At 44.1% G+C, this 19,511-nt stretch overlaps 2 protein-coding genes and 1 non-coding gene across 12 annotated transcripts in view; 2 read left to right on the top strand and 1 right to left on the bottom strand.

Annotated features, from left to right (window-relative positions):
- The window catches only part of LOC112225960 (voltage-dependent L-type calcium channel subunit beta-1-like), a 35,754-nt gene extending 28,103 nt beyond the window's left edge, over nucleotides 1-7,651 (top strand). For 5 of the 10 annotated variants that reach the window (XM_042307134.1, XM_042307131.1, XM_042307133.1 and 2 more), the window contains 6 exons: nucleotides 66-175; nucleotides 963-971; nucleotides 2,417-2,568; nucleotides 2,712-2,807; nucleotides 3,016-3,201; nucleotides 5,406-7,651. In XM_042307134.1, coding sequence (XP_042163068.1) covers nucleotides 66-175; nucleotides 963-971; nucleotides 2,417-2,568; nucleotides 2,712-2,807; nucleotides 3,016-3,201; nucleotides 5,406-5,951 — 1,099 coding nt within the window. In that variant the 3' untranslated portion in view covers nucleotides 5,952-7,651. Of the gene's footprint in view, nucleotides 1-65; nucleotides 176-962; nucleotides 972-2,416; nucleotides 2,569-2,711; nucleotides 2,808-3,015; nucleotides 4,012-5,405 lie in introns of those variants that run through there. The other 5 variants (XM_042307135.1, XM_042307132.1, XM_042307136.1 and 2 more) reach the window with 3 other exon arrangements.
- Nucleotides 7,652-11,217: 3,566 nt separating this feature from the next.
- On the top strand, nucleotides 11,218-16,239 carry LOC112225959 (ADP-ribosylation factor-like protein 5B). Its single transcript, XM_024390114.2, has 6 exons — nucleotides 11,218-11,668; nucleotides 12,458-12,518; nucleotides 12,628-12,775; nucleotides 13,313-13,396; nucleotides 15,057-15,208; nucleotides 15,351-16,239. Exons 1-6 carry the CDS (start codon nucleotides 11,623-11,625, stop codon nucleotides 15,397-15,399), a joined length of 540 nt encoding a protein of 179 aa, XP_024245882.1. The 5' UTR covers nucleotides 11,218-11,622; the 3' UTR covers nucleotides 15,400-16,239.
- A 2,105-nt stretch (nucleotides 16,240-18,344) lies between these two features.
- trnac-gca lies at nucleotides 18,345-18,416 on the bottom strand. Its single transcript has one exon. It is a non-coding gene; the product is annotated as a tRNA-Cys (tRNA).
- Nucleotides 18,417-19,511: the final 1,095 nt, after the last annotated feature.

Genomic DNA, 19,511 nt, shown 5'->3' with positions numbered 1-19,511 from the left:
TAGTTTAACCTGCTTTAAGACGTTTCCAGTTCTCAGCCCTGATTGGTTGATAATGTTTCTTCCAGGATATCCATCACCCGGGTGACAGCAGACATCTCCCTTGCCAAGCGCTCGGTCCTCAACAACCCCAGTAAACACACCATCATTGAGCGCTCCAGCACCCGCTCCAGCCTGGGTAAGACAGGACCTTGTAGGGCAAGTCATCTTTGTACCTAAATCAAAACCATTGATCGTAATAAGCGCCAGGACTGGCTCTGTGCCTTTCCTACACACACCCACTTGATACATGTCAAAAAGCTTTGTTAGTTGATGTTTCTTATCATCCGTTGGGCTATTGTGTTGTTACCTTTCACTATCAGTGTTTTCATATATCCATCTTAGCTTGTGTAAGTATTTGATCCTGCTGATGACTTGCCCGATTCTAAATGAAATAAATAAAAATGAAACAAACCAGTTTGTACTTGGACAAAGACTGGTGTTTACCTGTCTCCGAGTATTGGGAGAGAGATATTTAAAAGTATTGTTTCTGTTGGTAATAGCTACCTGGTCAGCGAAAGGTCAGGGATTATTGGTTGATTGGATGTTAGCATCTATTGACAACATGCAGTAGGGAGCCTCCTAGTCGCCCATTCAACCATTGAATTTAAATGGAATTGAATTACACAAATGTTTTTACTTAGAAGGTCATCAATCCACTCCATTTGGCGTGGATCGTCTTCAATATCAGTGAGTAGGGCTAAGCACAGAACAGGAAGGCTCCTCTAGAGGAGAGGCTAGCTGAGCAGAGAGGGGCAGTGTAGCCTGACAACCCTGAAAGGGCTGTCAGCCTTCTAGCTTTATTACTCATGGTCCCTCTCTGACCTGGCCTCTTCTCTTTCTCCATCCTGTCTTTTCCTACCCTCCACCCACCTGTCCCTCTCTCCCACCACTCTCCTTCCCTCCACTCGCTCTACGTCTCTCAGACGTGCTGGGTACGTATGCTCTCGACCCCATGAGGAAAACAACCGAGAGCTTTTTTTAACCTCTGACCTCCTCCCCCGTTTGTCTCTCACTACTCTCCTCATCCCCTCATACACTCATCCATCTGTCTGCCTGTCTGTTCCTCACACATGTTTGTGATAGCCTGTTGCTTGCAGTAATAAAACAACTTGAACTAAGGCTTGGAAAGAGTAGACTACTTACACAGCCGAATGAGTTGGCTGGTTGGCTCTGGTGGCTCTAGGCTGCTCAGCTGAGCATCTGCCTGCTGTCTACCTGTCTGTCTGTCTGAGGTTCAGGGGAAATGTGATAGGGGGGGCCAACTGTAGTCAGGGATGAGTGTACAGGGGAAACTGATACTCCCCCCTCCATCCTCCATTGCCTCCCACCCTGTGACCCAGAATCAGGGACCCTACTGTAAAGCAACATGTAATAATACTTTACTTACAAGGAGCCTGTACGCATACACAATTAGACGTTCATATATTCATGAGTTTATATACAGTACATCATTGTTTACTACCAATCTCTGATACAGGGAAACACATTCTTCTCAGAGATGCAGTGTAAATAGAGGACATTTGCAGGTTAATAGAAACTGGGACAGGTTGTTAGGTTTTCATCATTTTAGGTAAAGTTCATATCCTTTATCTCTCTGTGGAGCCTCTGGTCACTGCCTTCCGCCTGCAGGTTTAATTCCTTTCTACCTCAGCCCTTCGGAGGGAGAGCGTCTGCAGCCCGCAGGCCCCCTGCGGATTACCTGTCCCCTGTTATGTCATTGTGGCTGGAACAACTCCCCCCTCCTCCCTCCCATACGTACCCAAAAGGAGAACGAGAGTGTACAAAGCCGGAACATCCAAACAGACTAATACGTTTGCAATGCCTGATGGCTCTAACAGCGAATGTAGTTACACTTAATCACTTTGCGATTATTGTATTCATCGATGTGTTCAGAACAGTACATCAAGTGCTGCCAGAGGCATCTCATTCTCACATGCCTCCTTCCGTCCCGAGTGTGAGTCGATATATAAAAACCTGTGTCAGAGATCACATTTACCAGTGCAAAACATCAGTCACTGCTCGTTGGAATGTGGCAACAGAATGAGAATGCCCCCAATGTTCCATTTAGCGGTGTGTAAATGGACCATTTAGTACGATGGGTTCTGTTTCACATGCACCAAACCTTTTGCCAAAATGTTGACAAGCATGATGCAGTGTTAACATGCCACATTTGCATGTGCTTGTGTCTATCCTGTTGTTGTTTTTTTAAATGGTAAGTGTGTGAAATGTCACACTGATCTCCTGTATACTCCAGAAGGGATTTAAATGTGGACAGAATTGGGATTTGACCACCAATTCAAGTTGTATCCTCTGTGTGTTCAGACACCTACTACACCCTGTTACTTACTGCATTTCCATGTTGTTCTCTACCACATAGCGGAGGTGCAGAGTGAAATTGAGCGTATCTTTGAGCTGGCCCGCACCCTGCAGCTGGTTGCCCTAGACGCAGACACCATTAACCACCCCTCTCAGCTGGCTAAGACCTCCCTGGCTCCTATCATCGTCTACATCAAAATAGCCTCACCGAAGGTACCCTCTGAGCGGAATGACTTTGTGGTCGATTGACTTCCTCTATCACGTCCTACTGAGATGGCATGTATGTGACTGAAATGTCTGTAGATGTGACATCTCTGTCAGTGACCAGCGGTATGTTGTTGCCTGTTTCCCTTCAGGTCCTCCAGAGGCTCATTAAATCCCGGGGGAAGTCCCAGGCCAAACACCTGAACGTGCAGATGGTGGCAGCAGACAAGCTGGCCCAGTGCCCCCCTGTGAGTGTCTGTCTGTGACCTTGGATTCTGTGGCCCGAAAGGCACATCTTCTTACATGCTGTTTGCCCTGAACAAATTCATTCACAATGACCAGTCTGAACAATGGCATTGGCTTAGCATTGAAATTAATGCCCTTTTAGGTAGTTGGCTGAATCTCTGAAGTTGAAAGGTGAGACACTAACATCATGTCCCTCTGTGTTGTATGTAGGAGCTGTTTGACATTATCCTGGATGAGAACCAGCTGGAGGACGCCTGTGAGCATCTGGCTGACTACCTGGAGGCCTACTGGAAGGCCACGCACCCCCCCAGCAGTAACCCCCCCAACCCCCTCCTCAACCGCACAATGGCCACGGCCGCCCTGGCCGCCTCCCCAGAGCCCGTCTCCAACCTGCAGGTACAGGTGCTCACCTCCCTGCGCCGCAACCTGGAGTTCTGGCCCGGCCTGGATGGCCCCGGGGCCGAGCACGGGAAGGTGGCCGAGCATGCCCTCTAAAGGCCAGCTGTGGGGGGGGGGGCTCAGGGGGAGCAACACCCCTTCCAAACCCGGCTGCCTGCACTCCAGATATACCTCCCCCCCATCCTCCCTCTCTCCATCCCTCCCCTTGACCTGAAAGAAGGAAAGAACCTAATCACATTATGTTTAGACCCCGTTCTCATTCATAATACTGTGTAGAGAAACACCACATACATGGAGAGAGGGAGGAGGCTGTTTACTGGAGAGTATTCTGGGTCCATCACACTGGATCCAACTCAATAGCACATACACACACTTACACAGACATTCATATTCTCACACACACACTTACAAACACACACACACATCAGAGTACTCGGAACAATATAGGCCCCACACATTACTGTAAAAATCCTTCTGCTTTAGAAAACACCCACACACAAACACCGAGAGGACAAACAGAGAGCTTCGTCCTCTTCAAGAAAACCTCTCTGCAAATGACACAGTATCTTAGAGCAACACACACAGCAAAATTAGCAAAGGAGAGTTTATATGGGCAGGACACTAGATCCAGACCACACCAGCACTGGGTTTTCAGTGAGAATAACACACACACAATCACATTGAAGTTGTAAAATGAATTGACGGGGGCAGTTATTGGAAGAAGTGAAAATCCTCCACCATCCATCCATCGGTCAGTGAAGTACCTCTGTCTCTGGTCTGCTGCCTATTCCCTGTTTACTGTAATTGGTAGAGAAAATTGTGTGCCCCTTACCCAACCTCTGGGCTCCCTGCCTGACCTCCTTTCTTCAGCACTCCTTTATCGTCGGGGAAACGGTGTCCAGTTTACTTCCCTTCTCCGTGTTTCCATGGCACCATCCCTGAAAAGGAGCGAGTCATCTCGGCCGCTTGGCTAATGTGTGCCTTGTTGTTGTGGCATCATTTCTAGTTTTCTGATTTGTGTGGCGTGGCAGGGATGGGCTGTGTGCGTGTGAGCGTGCATATGTGTGAGCGCGCGCGTGTGTGAAGTGATGTGGGCCATGACTAATAGGAATGTCCTATTTCATTAATTCACACAGGAAACTCTAACCAGCAGAAAAAATGATCATCTGGGTCTCATCTACAATCAGCCACTGGCTTCAGCCAAATACATACAGCATGACTCATGACTGTCATAGTCCAAGACCTTGTAAAAGTGTCCAAGCTGGTTCCATATATCAATGAGTTATACCCACAGAATTGTTTGAATCGTGTTCAGTTAGACATAAATGCAGTATTATGAACAGTGCTTGCTCTGATACAATAGGTCGTATTTGATATGGTGCGGCTGGCTGTACATTGCCTTACGTCAGACACAGCGCGTCGATTCCGCCTGCACTGATCTGTCTCGGTGGGGGGCCCGAGCGTCACCTACGAGTAACGCGATCTGACATAAGACAATGGCGGCTGTATAGATTCATTAGAATTCGTTCAGACGGAGGAGATTTTGTTCAGTTATTGTTTTACTGTCAATGGGTGTGACTTTAAGCTCGGCCTATTCCAAAGTCATTTGCAAGGATCAGCCAAATGTTGGCTTGACCAAACTCTAAAAAGTGTCTTGTTAATTGAGTTTAAACAGAATGTAAGACTTACTACTTAGGATGAGGAACATGCTTGTGAATGAAAAAGAGATATCACAATGAGTTGAAACATCATTTTAGCTGCTGTGAAATATCAGCCAGATGAGGGCACTGTTGGTTTTGCAGCCAGGAGCTGATCATGGTGTTTTGCTTGCCTAATGACTGCATGGCTGTTTCTCTTACAGGTGATGAATGAACACATTTCTGTAGTCTATGGAAAAGAGTCTGCGTGCATTAAATACAACAAATAATGTCACTTTGACCAAGTAATGATTTCAATGCAATAACAATGCAATAGCCGTGTGCTTTAAGTACCGCATAAATACATTTATTGTTATACTGTGAACCTCTATTTGTGTTGCATTGTGAACCGACTGTCTGACATTACTCATATCCTGTTTTTTATCTAACTGCACCCTAACCTGTCCTAACCCTGTTGACTAACCCACTGCCTGGGCCTTGTTCTGTCTGTCTCACTGTGTCTCTGCATGGCGTGTCGTGTGGTATGGGCGTGGCTCGCTGCAGGGGCCGTACCTGGTGCACGGAGAACAGAAGCGGGAAGGGCCTCGTTCGGAGTGCGGTGGCAGCGGCAGTCTCCATGACTACCAGAGTGAGGGAGGGAAGCAGCAGCAGCAGAAGCAGCAGACCTACCTGCACTCCTCGCGGGGCCAGCTACGGGGAGGGGGTGGGAGGGGCCTGTCCCGGCAGGACACCTTTGACTCGGAGACGCAGGGCAGTCGGGACTCGGCCTACACTGAAGCAGGGGACTCTTGCATGGACATTGAGACCGACCCTTACGAGGAGTCTGAGATGTACCGCGGGGTAGGGGGCGGGGGCAGCCGCCTCCACCTAGCCCAGCACCACGGCCGCCAGGCCTCCTGGGAAGACGAGGGGGCCGAGCCGGATCAGGAGAACCTCAACCACCCTCCCATGCCCTCCCACACCCAGCCTGAGCAACACAGCCGGGCCAAGCTAAGGGAGAGGTACTGCCAGGAACCCGGGGACACCGGGGCGAACATGGGCCACAACAAGAACCAGGAGGACTGGGGGAGGGACGTGTACATCCGCTGAACACACACCACGACGCATGGGCTAGGAGGCTGATGGACAGACTGGGGAAGGGAGGGAGGAAAGGGGTTTCAAGGTTAGGGCTAGGATGTTAGCGGGGAGAGGGGGGTGGACTTGGGGGCCATGCCAATCAGAAGCCCATGAATTAATCTGTTTACAACCCTTATTAAAGAGGTACTTTTCTCATTGTTGAGTACGCTGTAAAGAAAAAAACAACTGCCAGATGCCATACACCTCATCCAATTATTTTAGCTATATTCAATTTATTTATGTTTTGAGGAAAAAAAGCAGTTTGGTTGGTCTCTTTTTAGTTTCTTTTGTTAGTACTACTGCATGAGTACCACGGAATCCTACTGAACTGACAGCACGAGGACAGTTATCATTTATGATTGTGATCTGTATGGCTCAATCTTTGTAGTGTAGAATGTGAAGGCTGATAGAGCTGTAGTCTGTCGTGTCTGTCCTCTGTCGTCTTAAACAGGGTTGTATGTCCCATGTACAGTACAGAGCATCAGGGTCTCTATCCCCACAGCTTCAGAGGCTCAGCTTCCGGATTCAGACACCTTCAGGATGGATCCTAAGCTTTTTGAGTCCCTCTCCTCCGATTCCTCATCACCCAGACCTTAAAAGCTTTCTGGATGGAAAAGTTGCCATAAATGTCTTTAGAATAGTTTATTGAGATAATTGGTTTTATTCGTTTTGACGCTTACCTTAAATGTTACGAATAAAAGGAAGCACCCCAAAGATACTACTTCTTCTTCCCTAACCGGCTTCAGCCATAGCATTTAAATAGAACTGTATTTGTCTGGTCTGGTTTTCCACATCTGTTTCCTGCTATTTTAGGGATACTGTCTGTCTGTGGGTGATAGCTTCGCTCGTGTAGTATACATTTGTCTTTTCGAATGTGGTACAGTTCATAAGCCTCGCGTGAATGAAATATCTTACCTAATAGTCTCTCACACCGTCAGACTTTACTTCCAAGAAAACTCCAATCACAAGTGCCGGAATGTTTCGCCAAGCCACGTCCACCATTGTCATGGCGGGATGTCTTAACTCTTGTCACACTCGCTGTTTTCATATCTGTGTGTCTCTACTGTATGTGTCTTCTTGGCTTTACTACCCTGCACTGTAGCCAACCCTTGTTGCTCCAGCACGATGTCCACCACCATCTTGTTTTCTCTGCACCAGCTTTGTGTCGTTTACTTGTTGTAGGGCACACTAACAGTTATATACGAGTTGTTTTGCGTGGTAAATCACCCCAAATGTTCAACCAAACAGCTAGCATGTCTGAATGTCAGATGCCATGCACTTCCCTTCTTGATTTCTGACTGACTTTAGTGTCGTTTTTCCTGTGGACATTTGTATTTTATAAGGTCTTCAGTTATTTAGCCCTAGTGAGAAGAGTGTAAAGGGGGGCGGGGATAGGTACACAACATGGTCTTCAACTCAGTTAACTAAATGGAGGATCCACAAATGTTTTTGGTGGGCTCCTTCTGCCCACACCTTTCTTCAGTCAAATAAATAAATATTCAATAATGATTCGTAAATAATGTTTATTGTTGCGTTATTGCAATTGTTAAAAAGATGGAAGAACATTTATAATGGGTGCCTGATTGTAGCTACATTGAGCTTTTTCTGCCTTTCATTTTTAATCTGTGGATAAATTCGTATTTTAATTAAAATTTTCATCAGGAAAAAAAAAAGATGCTTGGGAATTTCATTGTGTCACTCCTTTGATCAAATAAAATTTTATTGGTCACATACAGATGTTTAGCAGAGGTTAATGCGAGTGTAGCGAAATGCTTGTTCTTGTAGTTCCGACAGTGCAGCAATATCTAACAAGTAATCTAACAATTCCCAACAACTACCTAATACACACAAATCTAAAGGGATGGAATAAGAATATGTACATATAAATATATGGATGACAGAGCGACATAGGCAAGATGCAATAGATGGTATAAGATACAATATATACATATGAGATGAGTAATGTAAGATATGTAAACATTATTAAAGTGACATTATTAAAGTGACTAGTGATCAATTTATTAGAGTGGCCAATGATTTGAGTCTATGTAGGCAGTAGCCTCTCTGTGCTAGTGATGGCTGTTTAACAGTCTGATGGCCTTTTCAGTCTCTCGGTCCCAGGTAGTGGGGTGAACAGGCAGTGGGTCGGGTGGTTGTTGTCTTTGATGATCTTTTTGGCCTTCCTGTGACATCGGGTGCTATAGGTGTCCTGGAGGGCAGGTAGTTTGCCCCCGGTGATGTGTTGTGCAGACCGCACAACCCTCTGGAGAGCCTTGTGGTTGAGGGCGGTGCACTTGCTTACCATCCGGTGATACAGTGTCACGACTCCTCTCCCTGTTTGGGCGGTGCTCAACGGTCGTCGTCACCGGCCTACTAGGCTGCCATCAATCCATTTTCCCTTTTTGTTTGTGTCTGTCTGTATTGTTTACACCTGTGTCTTATTAGTTGATTTTGTGGGTATATTTACCTCCGCTGCCTGCTAGTCTTTGTGCGGGATTATTTTCTGGTGTTATGTTATTGAGGGGTGCGTGTCTGCACCACAGGGTTTCTTTTCGCAAGGCAGTTGTGCCGTTTGCTCTTGTGTTTAGGAGTAGAGGTTTCTCCTCCATGTGTTTGGGCGTGTTTTCTGTTCCATGTTGTAGTTGAGTTGGGACTGCTCATTAAACTATTTCGCCACTGGGATTTCTTGCTCTCCTGCTCCTGATTCCTGCACCTCCCTCTGTTAGGAGGCTCGTAACATACAGCCCGACAGAATGCTCTCAATTGTGCATCTGTAAAAGTTTGTCAGGGTTTTAGGTGGCAAGTCGCATTTCTTCAGCCTCCTGACGTTGAAGAGGTACTCTTGCACCTTCTTCACTACATTGTCTGTGTGGGTGGACCATTTCAACTTGCCTGTGATGTGTACACAGAGGAATTTAAAACTTAGGGCGGTGCTCCGTTTGCTGTTTCCTGAAGTCCACGAAACAGCAGAGGGGGCTGATAATCACTGATGATTATCAGGGACACACACTTGCACATCCTCCACACCTAGAGGGCTGTATGACTGAATACATTAGTTTGCCATTTAAATTAGCTATACTTTAATCTAAACAATCACTCAGTTCTTGCAATGCAACCCAAAACCATACAGTAATTTAAGTATATTGGTGATTGAAGCCGTTGTCAAATAACAGAAAACCTCCTCCGGTGCATGGCATAACAATACGTATGATAGCTGAAGCTTGCTGTAGTTCACCTTTTGTTACATAAACTGTGGCTTAAAATATGGTTTCTGTTTCGCTTACTAAGGGAAAAAAGAAGAAAGCTTCTAAGAACTTGTGGTTTTTGACTCATCTCTGGTTGAAAACACAACAGCCGCAGGACTCAGCGCAGCGCGTGGCATGCCCTGGACTGTCATGCATACACTGTGAAGGAAACTATATATATATTTTGGAATTCTAGACATTTTAAAAGGAAGTTAGAACCATATAATGTTCTATAGGAGGAAGTAGTTAACTAAATATCTAGAAGTTTGGGTGTGGTGGTCCCTCTTCCTGAATCTGAGATCATATGTTGCATAATTTTTCAGGCTTTCCCTCATGCCCACATCATGACCCAAAGTCACTGTGTTAATAAACCTCCAAACGAGCTTCAATGCCATACAACACTCCTTTCGTTGCCTCCAATTACTCTTAAATGCAAGTAAAACTAAATGCATGCTCTTCAAACGATCGCTGCCCGCACCCGCCCGCCCGACTAGCATCACTACTCTGGACGGTTCTGACTTAGACAACTACACATACCTAGGTGTCTGGCTGTAAACTCTCCCTCCAGACTCATATTAAGCATCTCCAATCCAAAATTTAATCTAGAATCGGCTTCGCAACAAAGCCTCCTTCACTCATGCTGCCAAACATACCCTCGTAAAACTGACTATCCTACTGATCATCGACTTTGGCGATGTCATTTACAAAATAGCCTCCAACACTCTACTCAGCAAACTGGATGCAGTCTATCACAGTGCCATCCGTTTTGTCACCAAAGCCCCATATACCACCCACCACTGCGACCTGTATGCTCTCGTTTTTCTGGCCCTTACTACATATTTGTCTCTGGCTCCAGGTCATCTATAAGTCTTTGCTAGGTAAAGTTCCGCCTTATCTCAGCTCACTGGTCACCATAACAACACCCACCCGTAGCGTGTGCTCCAGCAGGTATATCTCACTGGTCATCCCCAAAGCCAACTCCTCCTTTGGCCACCTTTCCTTCCAGTTCTCTGCTGCCAATGACTGGAACAAATTGCAAAAATCGCTGAAGTTGGAGACATATCCTCGTCACTAACTTTAAGCATCAGCTATCTAAGCAGCTTACCGATCGCTGCAGCTGTACATAGCCCTTCCAACTACCTACCTCATCCCCATATTGTTTTAATTTACTTTTTTGCTCTTTTGCAGACCAGTATTTCTACTTGCACATCATCATCTGCACATTTATCACTCCAGTGTTCATTTGCTAAATTTGAATTATTTCGCTACTGTGACCTATTTTTTTTTGCCTTACTCCTTACTCCATTTGCACACACTGTATAAAGATTTTTCTATTGTGCTATTGACCAGTGTTGAGAGAACATTTTAACTTGGGAAAGTCAAGCCCTGAAGTTTATTCAAACACATTCTAATTCACAGGAATAGAAAGGGAATTCCAGGGGAATGTCACAGTCATGGCTTTACTTGTTGATGCTATCAATAAATATCACCTGTAAATCCCCCTGAAATGAGGCTTGATCAAAGTACACAGTATTTTACGGCGACTAAGATATTAGTGCAGAGTGCCGTTTTTAAAACATTTGATGGATATTCATGTGTTTGAAGGTGCTCAGCTAGTGACCCTGCCCACTGGGCACAGACATCAATTCAACGTCTATTCCAAGTTGGTTTAATGTAATTTCATTGAAATGACGTGGAAACAACGTTGATTAACCCAGTGTGTGCTCATGGGTGAGGTTAATTGGGAAAGTCATGCCCTGAAGATTATGATAAACACAATCTCGATCACAGGAATAGAAAGGACATTCCAGGTAGATGTCACCGTCATTGTTTCACTTTTGGTCACTATTAATAAACATGTAGAATTCCCCTGTTGGAATGACGCTTGAGGAACTATAGTGCACTTCCGTGTCCATACGTTTTGCGTTGTCCTCATTCGTCATATTTGCGTCATGTTTTGCTACAGCAGCGTGGCCACGCCCTCTTTTAGCTGAGGCATTCCTTTGCCCAGCCTTTTTCCGTGACTCGCTCCAGTCACCCCCCGAAAATCTAGCTAGCGAAGTAAAAGAATGCATTGCCTATTTTGATCTCAGAATCAATTTGGTATCGATAGACAACACATGGGCACATATCTAGTTTTGTTTGTGTCGATGAACGTTAAAAAAATAATTTTCTAGACTGTGCTACCTAATGTTTTCCAGGTAGCTGGGCTTAAAAGTAACGAAGCACAGCACAGGGTTAGTTATCAGTACAGTAATTTAGCTAGCTAACGTTAGCTCGAATTGTGGGGTGCCTATTGTGTTAGCTAGCCAGCTAACTTTAACGGCTTTTCTGATTTGCTCTTGTTGGAAATATTTTCATACTTCTTTGAGTTGCCTTCATTCTCATCACCGGTGGATATGGGACTACTTTTTACCAAGCTGATGACTGTCTTCGGAGACAGAGGTAATCATTTGTCTGCCTGGATACATTTAGCTAATTTACTGCTGTTATTGTTGCTCTAAAGTAATCTCCACTCAGTGCCTGATCATTTCTGCTTGCTTGGTTTACTAACGTTAGCTGCTTTGTAGCACGGTGTTGTTATGGACTGGGTGTAAATGATGAGAAAACGCAAGAAAAGCTGTTAGACGTGATTTTCAATAACGTGACGGTTTAAAAAAAATGGACAATTTCGACACAGCCTAAGTCGGTGTGCTTCAATTAGCCGAGCCAGCTAAGTTCATAACTACACCGGGCACCTTCCAATAACCTGTTAATTTCTGTGGGACATGAGCTAGTCCGTACTGCATGTTCTGTTAACTGTGTCAACGTTCTGCACACGTGTCCCGTGTAATTCTCTTGTTTTCTATGTAGCGGTAGTGAATTGCAGTAATATTATGCAACCAATAACATTTTGTCAATCAGTACTGTTTACCTCGTTGATGAGATGACGGCAGGGTAGAGGTCGCTGGGGTTGACTATCAGGGTCAAATGGTCCTTGTTTTACCTAATAGTATAAAACTGCAAACAAACACAGCGAGGTTTTGACCCCTTTGGATAATAAAGAATGTCTGCCCATATTTTTCATATCTGGTATTTGAATCCATAGCTAGACCCTTCAAAGAGAGTCCATCAGTCTGATGTGTTGTCATGGTGACGATTGGTTAGCTTTAGGGTCACAGATCTGTGAGTGGCAATCTGTGTGTCCGTTGTGTAGAAGTGTGTAAATGACTTTCCTCATTCCTTCTCTCACAGAACACAAAGTGATCATAGTGGGCCTGGACAATGCTGGGAAGACCACTATCCTCTACCAATTGTGAGTGATCTCAAAATAGATGTGTATAATTCATGATCACAAAAGTCAAACGTGTATGCAAATGATATGTATAACCACTTAGTCATAACAATCACTCTGTTCCCCTCAGCCTTACCAAAGAGGCGGTCCACACCTCCCCCACCATTGGCAGTAACGTAGAGGAGATCTCTGTACGCAAGACCCGCTTCCTGGTGTGGGACGTCGGAGGCCAGGAAAGCCTGAGAGCCAGCTGGAACTCCTACTACTGCAACACAGAGGTACGGATCTGTTGGTGTGTGTGCCGCAGAAAGTCTATGGAAGGAAAGTGTGTACACGTGTGAGTTGGGTTTCTGGCCAGTTACAGCTGGAGTAGAAATAGAACCCTGATGAAGGTGCTAATGCCTAAACACATTTAGCTTTAACTTCCCCTTTTCCCTCCGAGACTGTCTGAATAGCTACATCTGGAGACAAGATGTTTTTCAGCAGTCCAACGATCAGGCCAACATTGAGTTATTGCACTTTAACCGGCAGCTGATTGAGTTATTGCACTTTAACCGGCAGCTGATTGAGTTATTGCACTTTAACCGGCAGCTGATTGTTGTTGTCATTGATAATGCATGGGAACACTATTACGTCATCTGTTACAGAACTAACCATATCAGTCTGCTGTCCTGAGTATTCCTCTAACACACTAGACTGTTACTGAAGCCATGTTAAACGTTGATGAGATGAGAGCACTCGGAGCCTGGGGTACAGATAAGTGAGTAAGTTGGTCCCCTTTGGCCTGCGTATTCAGTTGTTTTGTCTCTCTTTAGATTGTTATTCTGGTTGTGGACAGCACAGACCGTGAGCGCCTAACTCTGAACAAAGATGAACTTCACCGCATGCTTGAACATGAGGTAACAACCACCTGTTTTTTTTTGGGGGGGGTCACAGCTCAACCTTACTGTTTTTTTTTTTTTTTTTCCTGAAGACCAGTTTCAAATGCAAGATTTAAAAAAAATATATATATTTACAAATAATAATAGTATAGGACAAAACACACATCATAACAAGAGAGATATATCACTACATAAAGAGAGACCTAAGACAACAACAGCATGGCAGCAACCCATGAAGACACAGCATGGTAGCAGCACAAAACGTGGTACAAACATTATTGGGCACAGCCAACAGCACAAAGGACAAGAAGGTAGACAACAAGAAATCACACAAAGCAGCCACAACTGTCAGTAAGAGTGTCCATGATTGAGTCTTTGAATGAAGAGATTGAGATAACACGGTCCGGTTTGGGTGTTTATTGCAGCTCGTTCCAGTCACTAGCTGCAGCCAACTGAAAAGAAGAGCGACCCAGGGATGTTTGTGTTTTGGGTGACCTTTAACAGAATGTGACTGGCAGAATGGGTGTTTTATGTGGAGGACGATGGATACAGTAGATATCTCAGATAGTAGGGAGTGAGGCCTAAGAGGGTTTTATAAATAAGCATTCAGAGATGACCAGTTTACAGAGGAGTAGAGAGCGCAGTGATGTGTCCTATAAAGAGCATTGGTGGCAAATCTGATGGCCGAATGGTAAAGAACATCTAGCCGCTCTATAAATTATGTCTCCTCTGAATCAGTGTTAGTTTGGCAGCTGTGGTGAAAGAGGAGCGATTACGATAAAGGAAACCAAGTCTAGATTTAACCTCAGCCTGCAGCTTTGATATGTGCTGAGAGAATGACTGTGTACCGTCTAGCCATACTCCCAAGTACTTGTATGAGGTGACTACCTCAAGCTCTAAACCCTCAGAGATTGTAAACACACATTTGGGGAGAGGGGCATTCTTCTTACCTGACCACATGACCTTTGTTTTGGAGGTGTTCAGAACAAGGTTAATGGCAGAAAAACTTGTTGGGCACTAAGAAAGCTTTGTTGTAGAGTGTTTTTAAAAGGTGCAATATGCATAAATCACTCTGCCATTTCCTGTTTGCTAAAATTCCAATAGTTCACCTAATTTCAGTGATGTGATTAAACAAGCAGTGTATAGTGTAGAAAATTGTTGTACCATCCAAACTGCTGTGAAATCTATTTTTGATAACAAAATATATTGTATTTTCAGCCTTTTGACGCTGGTGTATAAAATCGCCTATTAGACTTGCTTTCAATGAGAATGGCACATCTGTAACTCACGTTTCTATGTGAATTTGATCAGGTTGCCCAAAAAGTGACACATTGTAGCTTTAACATGTTGACTCGTGAGCTGCTACAGAGCAAACAAACTGATCGCAAAACCATGATGGGTTGTTTCAACATTTCCCCTGTGTGAATCAGTGCATTGACTGCTGAGCTGCTCAGTTTCTGTTCCGCAGTCGCTGCTCTTTTCTATTATCTGAGACGTCACCGCGGTGGCATTCTGTAGATTACCACAGGAAATGCTCAGATGTGTAAATATGTTGAATATAAAAACGAGAGAACTGTGCCCCTCTCTCTCTTTCCTGTCCATTCTGACTGGTGTGTGTTGTACCTACAGAATCTAACCCTGCCCATCTCTCCTGTCCTGTCTTCTGACTGGTGTTTAGGACCTACAGAATGCTGCGATTCTAGTTCTGGCCAACAAGCAGGACATGAAGGACTCTATGACAGTGGCAGAGATCTCCCAGTGCCTCACCCTCAGCTCCATTACAGCCCACTCCTGGCATGTACAGGCCTGCTGTGCCCTCACAGGGGAGGGGTGAGTACACTGCATAACTACAGACACACCTAGGCCTCCTCCGTGTGTGTGTGTTATAACATTCCCATCATAAATAACCTTAAGTTACTCAAACACAGTTTCATTTTCAAAACCATTTCCATCTCTTTCTCCTCTCCTCCAGACTACCTGCCAGTCTGGACTGGATGAGGTCTCGTGTCCTGGCCAGTTAGAACTCCTTCCGTGGGCTCATCCCAATTGGAACCAGGACAGCTATCCTTTGACCCAACAAACACAACCTCATAGACATTGCAGCTGAAGCCACAGTGCCCAGATCAGGACCTCCACTATCTGTTGTGACGCTGCCCCTCTGAGCCCCAGGGCTGGCCCCAGACCTGCCCTGTCACCCGCATGCCTTACCCAGGCCTTACTGTGTCTGCAAGGGCTGACCAGGGTCCAGATCGGCATCGCGATAGAGGAGGCCTGGAGGAACCTGGCAGAACCTCAACTAGGCATGCCAGGGTATGCCATTGTGCATTAGCGTTAGCATGGGTGCGTGTGTTATAGTGTGTGAGACTCTGTTCTAGATGCCCACCATGTTTACATAAGAATCCTACCTGTCATACCTGATTCCATGAGGGTGACACAGTATGTCCCACATAAGCTGAATAGGGACCTATCACAGTATTTAAGCCTCCTGTCCTCATGAACTCCACAGAGATGGAATGAGAGGTTGCATTGGATTTCTTTAACATACAGTTTTGTACCTCTGACTTGAAGAAAGCCACAGTACACATGTTAAGAGGCCAGACCGAATGGGGATCAGACTGGTGCTCAGCCTTCTAAGCTATCAATGCACAAATTACTTGGAAGTATTTATATCAAAGAAGGAAAAAGGTGGTTGCTTGACAGTGAAAAATAGCATCATGATTTCTGTTAAAAAAGCAAGATGACAAACAAGTATTGTCTGATTTAAAACAGGTTAATTATGTGTATTTTTTTATACATATACAGTATTTTACAGTGTATAAAATATTTTTTGTACAAATAAATGTTATTATTGATAAACTGGTGACCTGGCTGCCTTCTTTGTAGTAGGGGAATTACAGATGGAATAATTTGGGAATGTCTGAACCAATGATTTATATACTGAACAGAAATATAAATGCAACATGCAGCAATTTCAAAGTTTTTACTGAGTTACACTTCATAGAAGGAAATTGGTCATTGAAATAAATTAATTAGGGCCTAATCTATGGATTTCACATGACTGCGCAGGGATGCAGCCATGGGAGGGCATAGGTCCACCCACTTGGGAGCCAGGCCCAGTCAATAAGAATTTGTTTTTCCCCACAAAAGGGCTTTTTAAATAAATACTCCTCAGTACCCCCCCCTTCTCAGGCGATCCCACAGGTGAAGAAGACGGATGTTGAGGTCCTGGATTGGCGTGGTCTGCAGTTGTTAGGCTGGTTGGGTGTACTGCCGAATTCTCTAAAATGATGTTGGAGGCGGCTTATGGTAGAGAAATGAACATTAAATTCTCTGGCAACAGGTCTGTTGGACATTCCTGCATGTCAATTGCACACTCCCTCAACTTGAGACATCTGTGGCATTGTGTCCGGTGACAAAACTGCACATTTTAGAGTGGATTTTTACTGTCCTCAGCACAAGGTGCACCTGTGTAATGATCATGCTGTTTAATCAGCTTCTTGATATGCCACACCTGTCTAGGTGGATGGATTATCTTGGCAAAGGAGGAATGTTCACTAACAGGGATGAAAACAAATTTGTGAGGGAATAAGCTTTTTGTGTATATGGCAAATTTCTGGGATATTTTATTACAGTTAATGAAAATAATATTCTCAAGTACCCCTTTGGATAGGCTTAGTACCCCTGGTTAGGAACCACTGCACTAGATGACTGACAGGGGGCTCTGTTTTGAAGCAACCTCTCCATCTTTGCACTCCCCCACCTTTGTAAAAAATATTTTGGAAGCTATAGAAATGCATTTATTAATGTCTACATTTGTTTATGCTATTACATACACCTTAATGCATACTTTATAATTATGGAGCTAAACATTTTCCTTTGCTAAAACAAGCAATGAATAGTATAGAGAATCACTGTACCATCTAACCCATTGTGAAATATATTTTTTATAACCAAATATGTTGTATTTTCAGCTGTTTGAAGCTTCTGTACAAAACCAAACTTAAAAGCCTAAAAAACTAAATTTAAGAACAGGAAGCATAGAAATAGTGCAGATGTATGGCTTCTTATACTTACTTTCAATAAAAATGACAGGTCTATAACTCACATTTCTATGTACATTTTCTAGGGATGCCGAGGTGCCTTATTGCTATCATAAACTCTTTACCCTCGTAATTAGAACAGTGAAAATAAATGTTTTGTCATACCAGTTGTATATAGTCTGTTATAAACTGGGTTGTTCGAGCCCTGAATGCTGATTGGCTGACAGCCGTGGTATATCAGACCGTATACTACAGGTATGACAAAACATGTATTTTTGCTGCTCTGATTACGTTTGTAAGCAGTTTATAATAGCAATAAGGCACCTTAGGGGTTTGTGGTATATGGCCAATATACCACAGCTAAGGGCTGTGTCCAGACACTGTTGTGTAAGAACAGCCTTTAGCCATATACCACACCCCTTGGGCCTTATTGCTTAATTATAAACTGGGTGGTTTGAGCCCTGAATGCTGATTGGCTGACAGCCATGGTATATCAGACCGTATACCACGGGTATGACAAAACATTTATTTTTACTGCTCTAATTACGCTGGTAACCAGTTTAAAATAGCAATAAGGCACCTCAGGGGTTTGTGGTATACGTCGCGCCTAAGATCAGCCCTTAGCCGTGGTATATTGGCCATATACCAGACCCCCTCATGCCTTGTTGCTTAAATATACCACATATGTCAGCCAATCAGCATTCAGGGCTCAAACCACCCAGTTTATCATTAAGCAATAAGGGTGTGGTATTTTGGCCATACACCACATACACGGAAATACCACGGCTGTCATCCAATCAGGGCTCAAACTACCCACCCTGTTTAGAATTGCCAAAACAAAGGTTAGCAATCCAAGGGTGATATTATATACCGACTTGTTTCTAACAGCTACACTTTACTAGCTCGCGCGTTCGCGGCTTCAAAATAGGGGGCATCCGGATTTGAACCGGGGACCTCTTGATCTGCAGTCAAATGCTCTACCACTGAGCTATACCCCCGTTGCACTTCATTACGAAAATAAAAACCAATTATCCGATGGATATTGTCAATTATGTTAATAATAACTATATAACTATAATTTATAGATATCTTGTTTTCGGCAAAAAAATATTGATGTATTTAACGGTTTATCGACGTTTTTCACGACGTGTTCGTCTGTTAGGAGAGTGCATACTGTGCATTCGTTTCCTCCAATAGGAGGAGCCAAATACACGTGTCTCCTGGGTGCTGTCAGTACTGTTCAGCACACAGTATTTTATATAGGCTATCAATGGGGAAATTAATGTTAGTGTGTCTTTTCAGTACTGTACAGTACACAGTATTTTATATAGGCTATCAAGGGGGGAAAGAACGTTAGTGTGTCTTTGTATCTTTTTGTCAGTAACAACATCAGTCGGTTCTCATGCATGCCCAGTGATATATATATATATATTTTTTATGAACATGCGTGCACCCTAAACACATTAGATAAAAAATATGGGTTTGGTCACCGTTGTAAACCTCAGATAGTAAAACTCTAGTCCTGTTGTGCATTTCATTCGTGCATTTGCCATGAAACGACAACAACAACCACTCACATGACATATTTCGACCAGTTTAAGTTCATTTCGATGAGCAGTTTATGGTGTGTATAGGGTACGCCTTGATGAGACAATTAAGGGTGCCGAGTGTTGTTAAAATCGTGACCGCGGAAACCAAACAACATGCGAAAAGGCCTGTTGGGAAGACAATGAAAAAAAACCCAGCTCTGCTGGCCATTTTACACCCCAACTACTTGAAATGACATTGAGGTTTATTTGCATCACGACATGGACATTGCGTGCCTCAGAATTTCAAAAGTAAATCTGGTGGTGATAAAAACGTGTGAATGCCTAGAGAACGACTCTGACTTCAATACAATAGGCCTGCAATACAATGAATGACCTTCCATCAGGTATGTCTCAAACACTTCCTCAACAAGGGATGTGAAAGAACGGGTATCATTTTAACAGCTAGTTAGTTCTAAGTGAAAGATAATCCTATGGGTTATACCATGTATAATAAATATATGCCTAATAGTATGACGCCAACAATATCTGACAGTAATAAACCTA

The sequence above is a fragment of the Oncorhynchus tshawytscha genome, linkage group LG27, assembly GCF_018296145.1.
Source record: "Oncorhynchus tshawytscha isolate Ot180627B linkage group LG27, Otsh_v2.0, whole genome shotgun sequence".
Lineage (NCBI taxonomy): Eukaryota > Metazoa > Chordata > Actinopteri > Salmoniformes > Salmonidae > Oncorhynchus > Oncorhynchus tshawytscha.
This window is presented reverse-complemented; position numbering and strand designations above follow the sequence as displayed.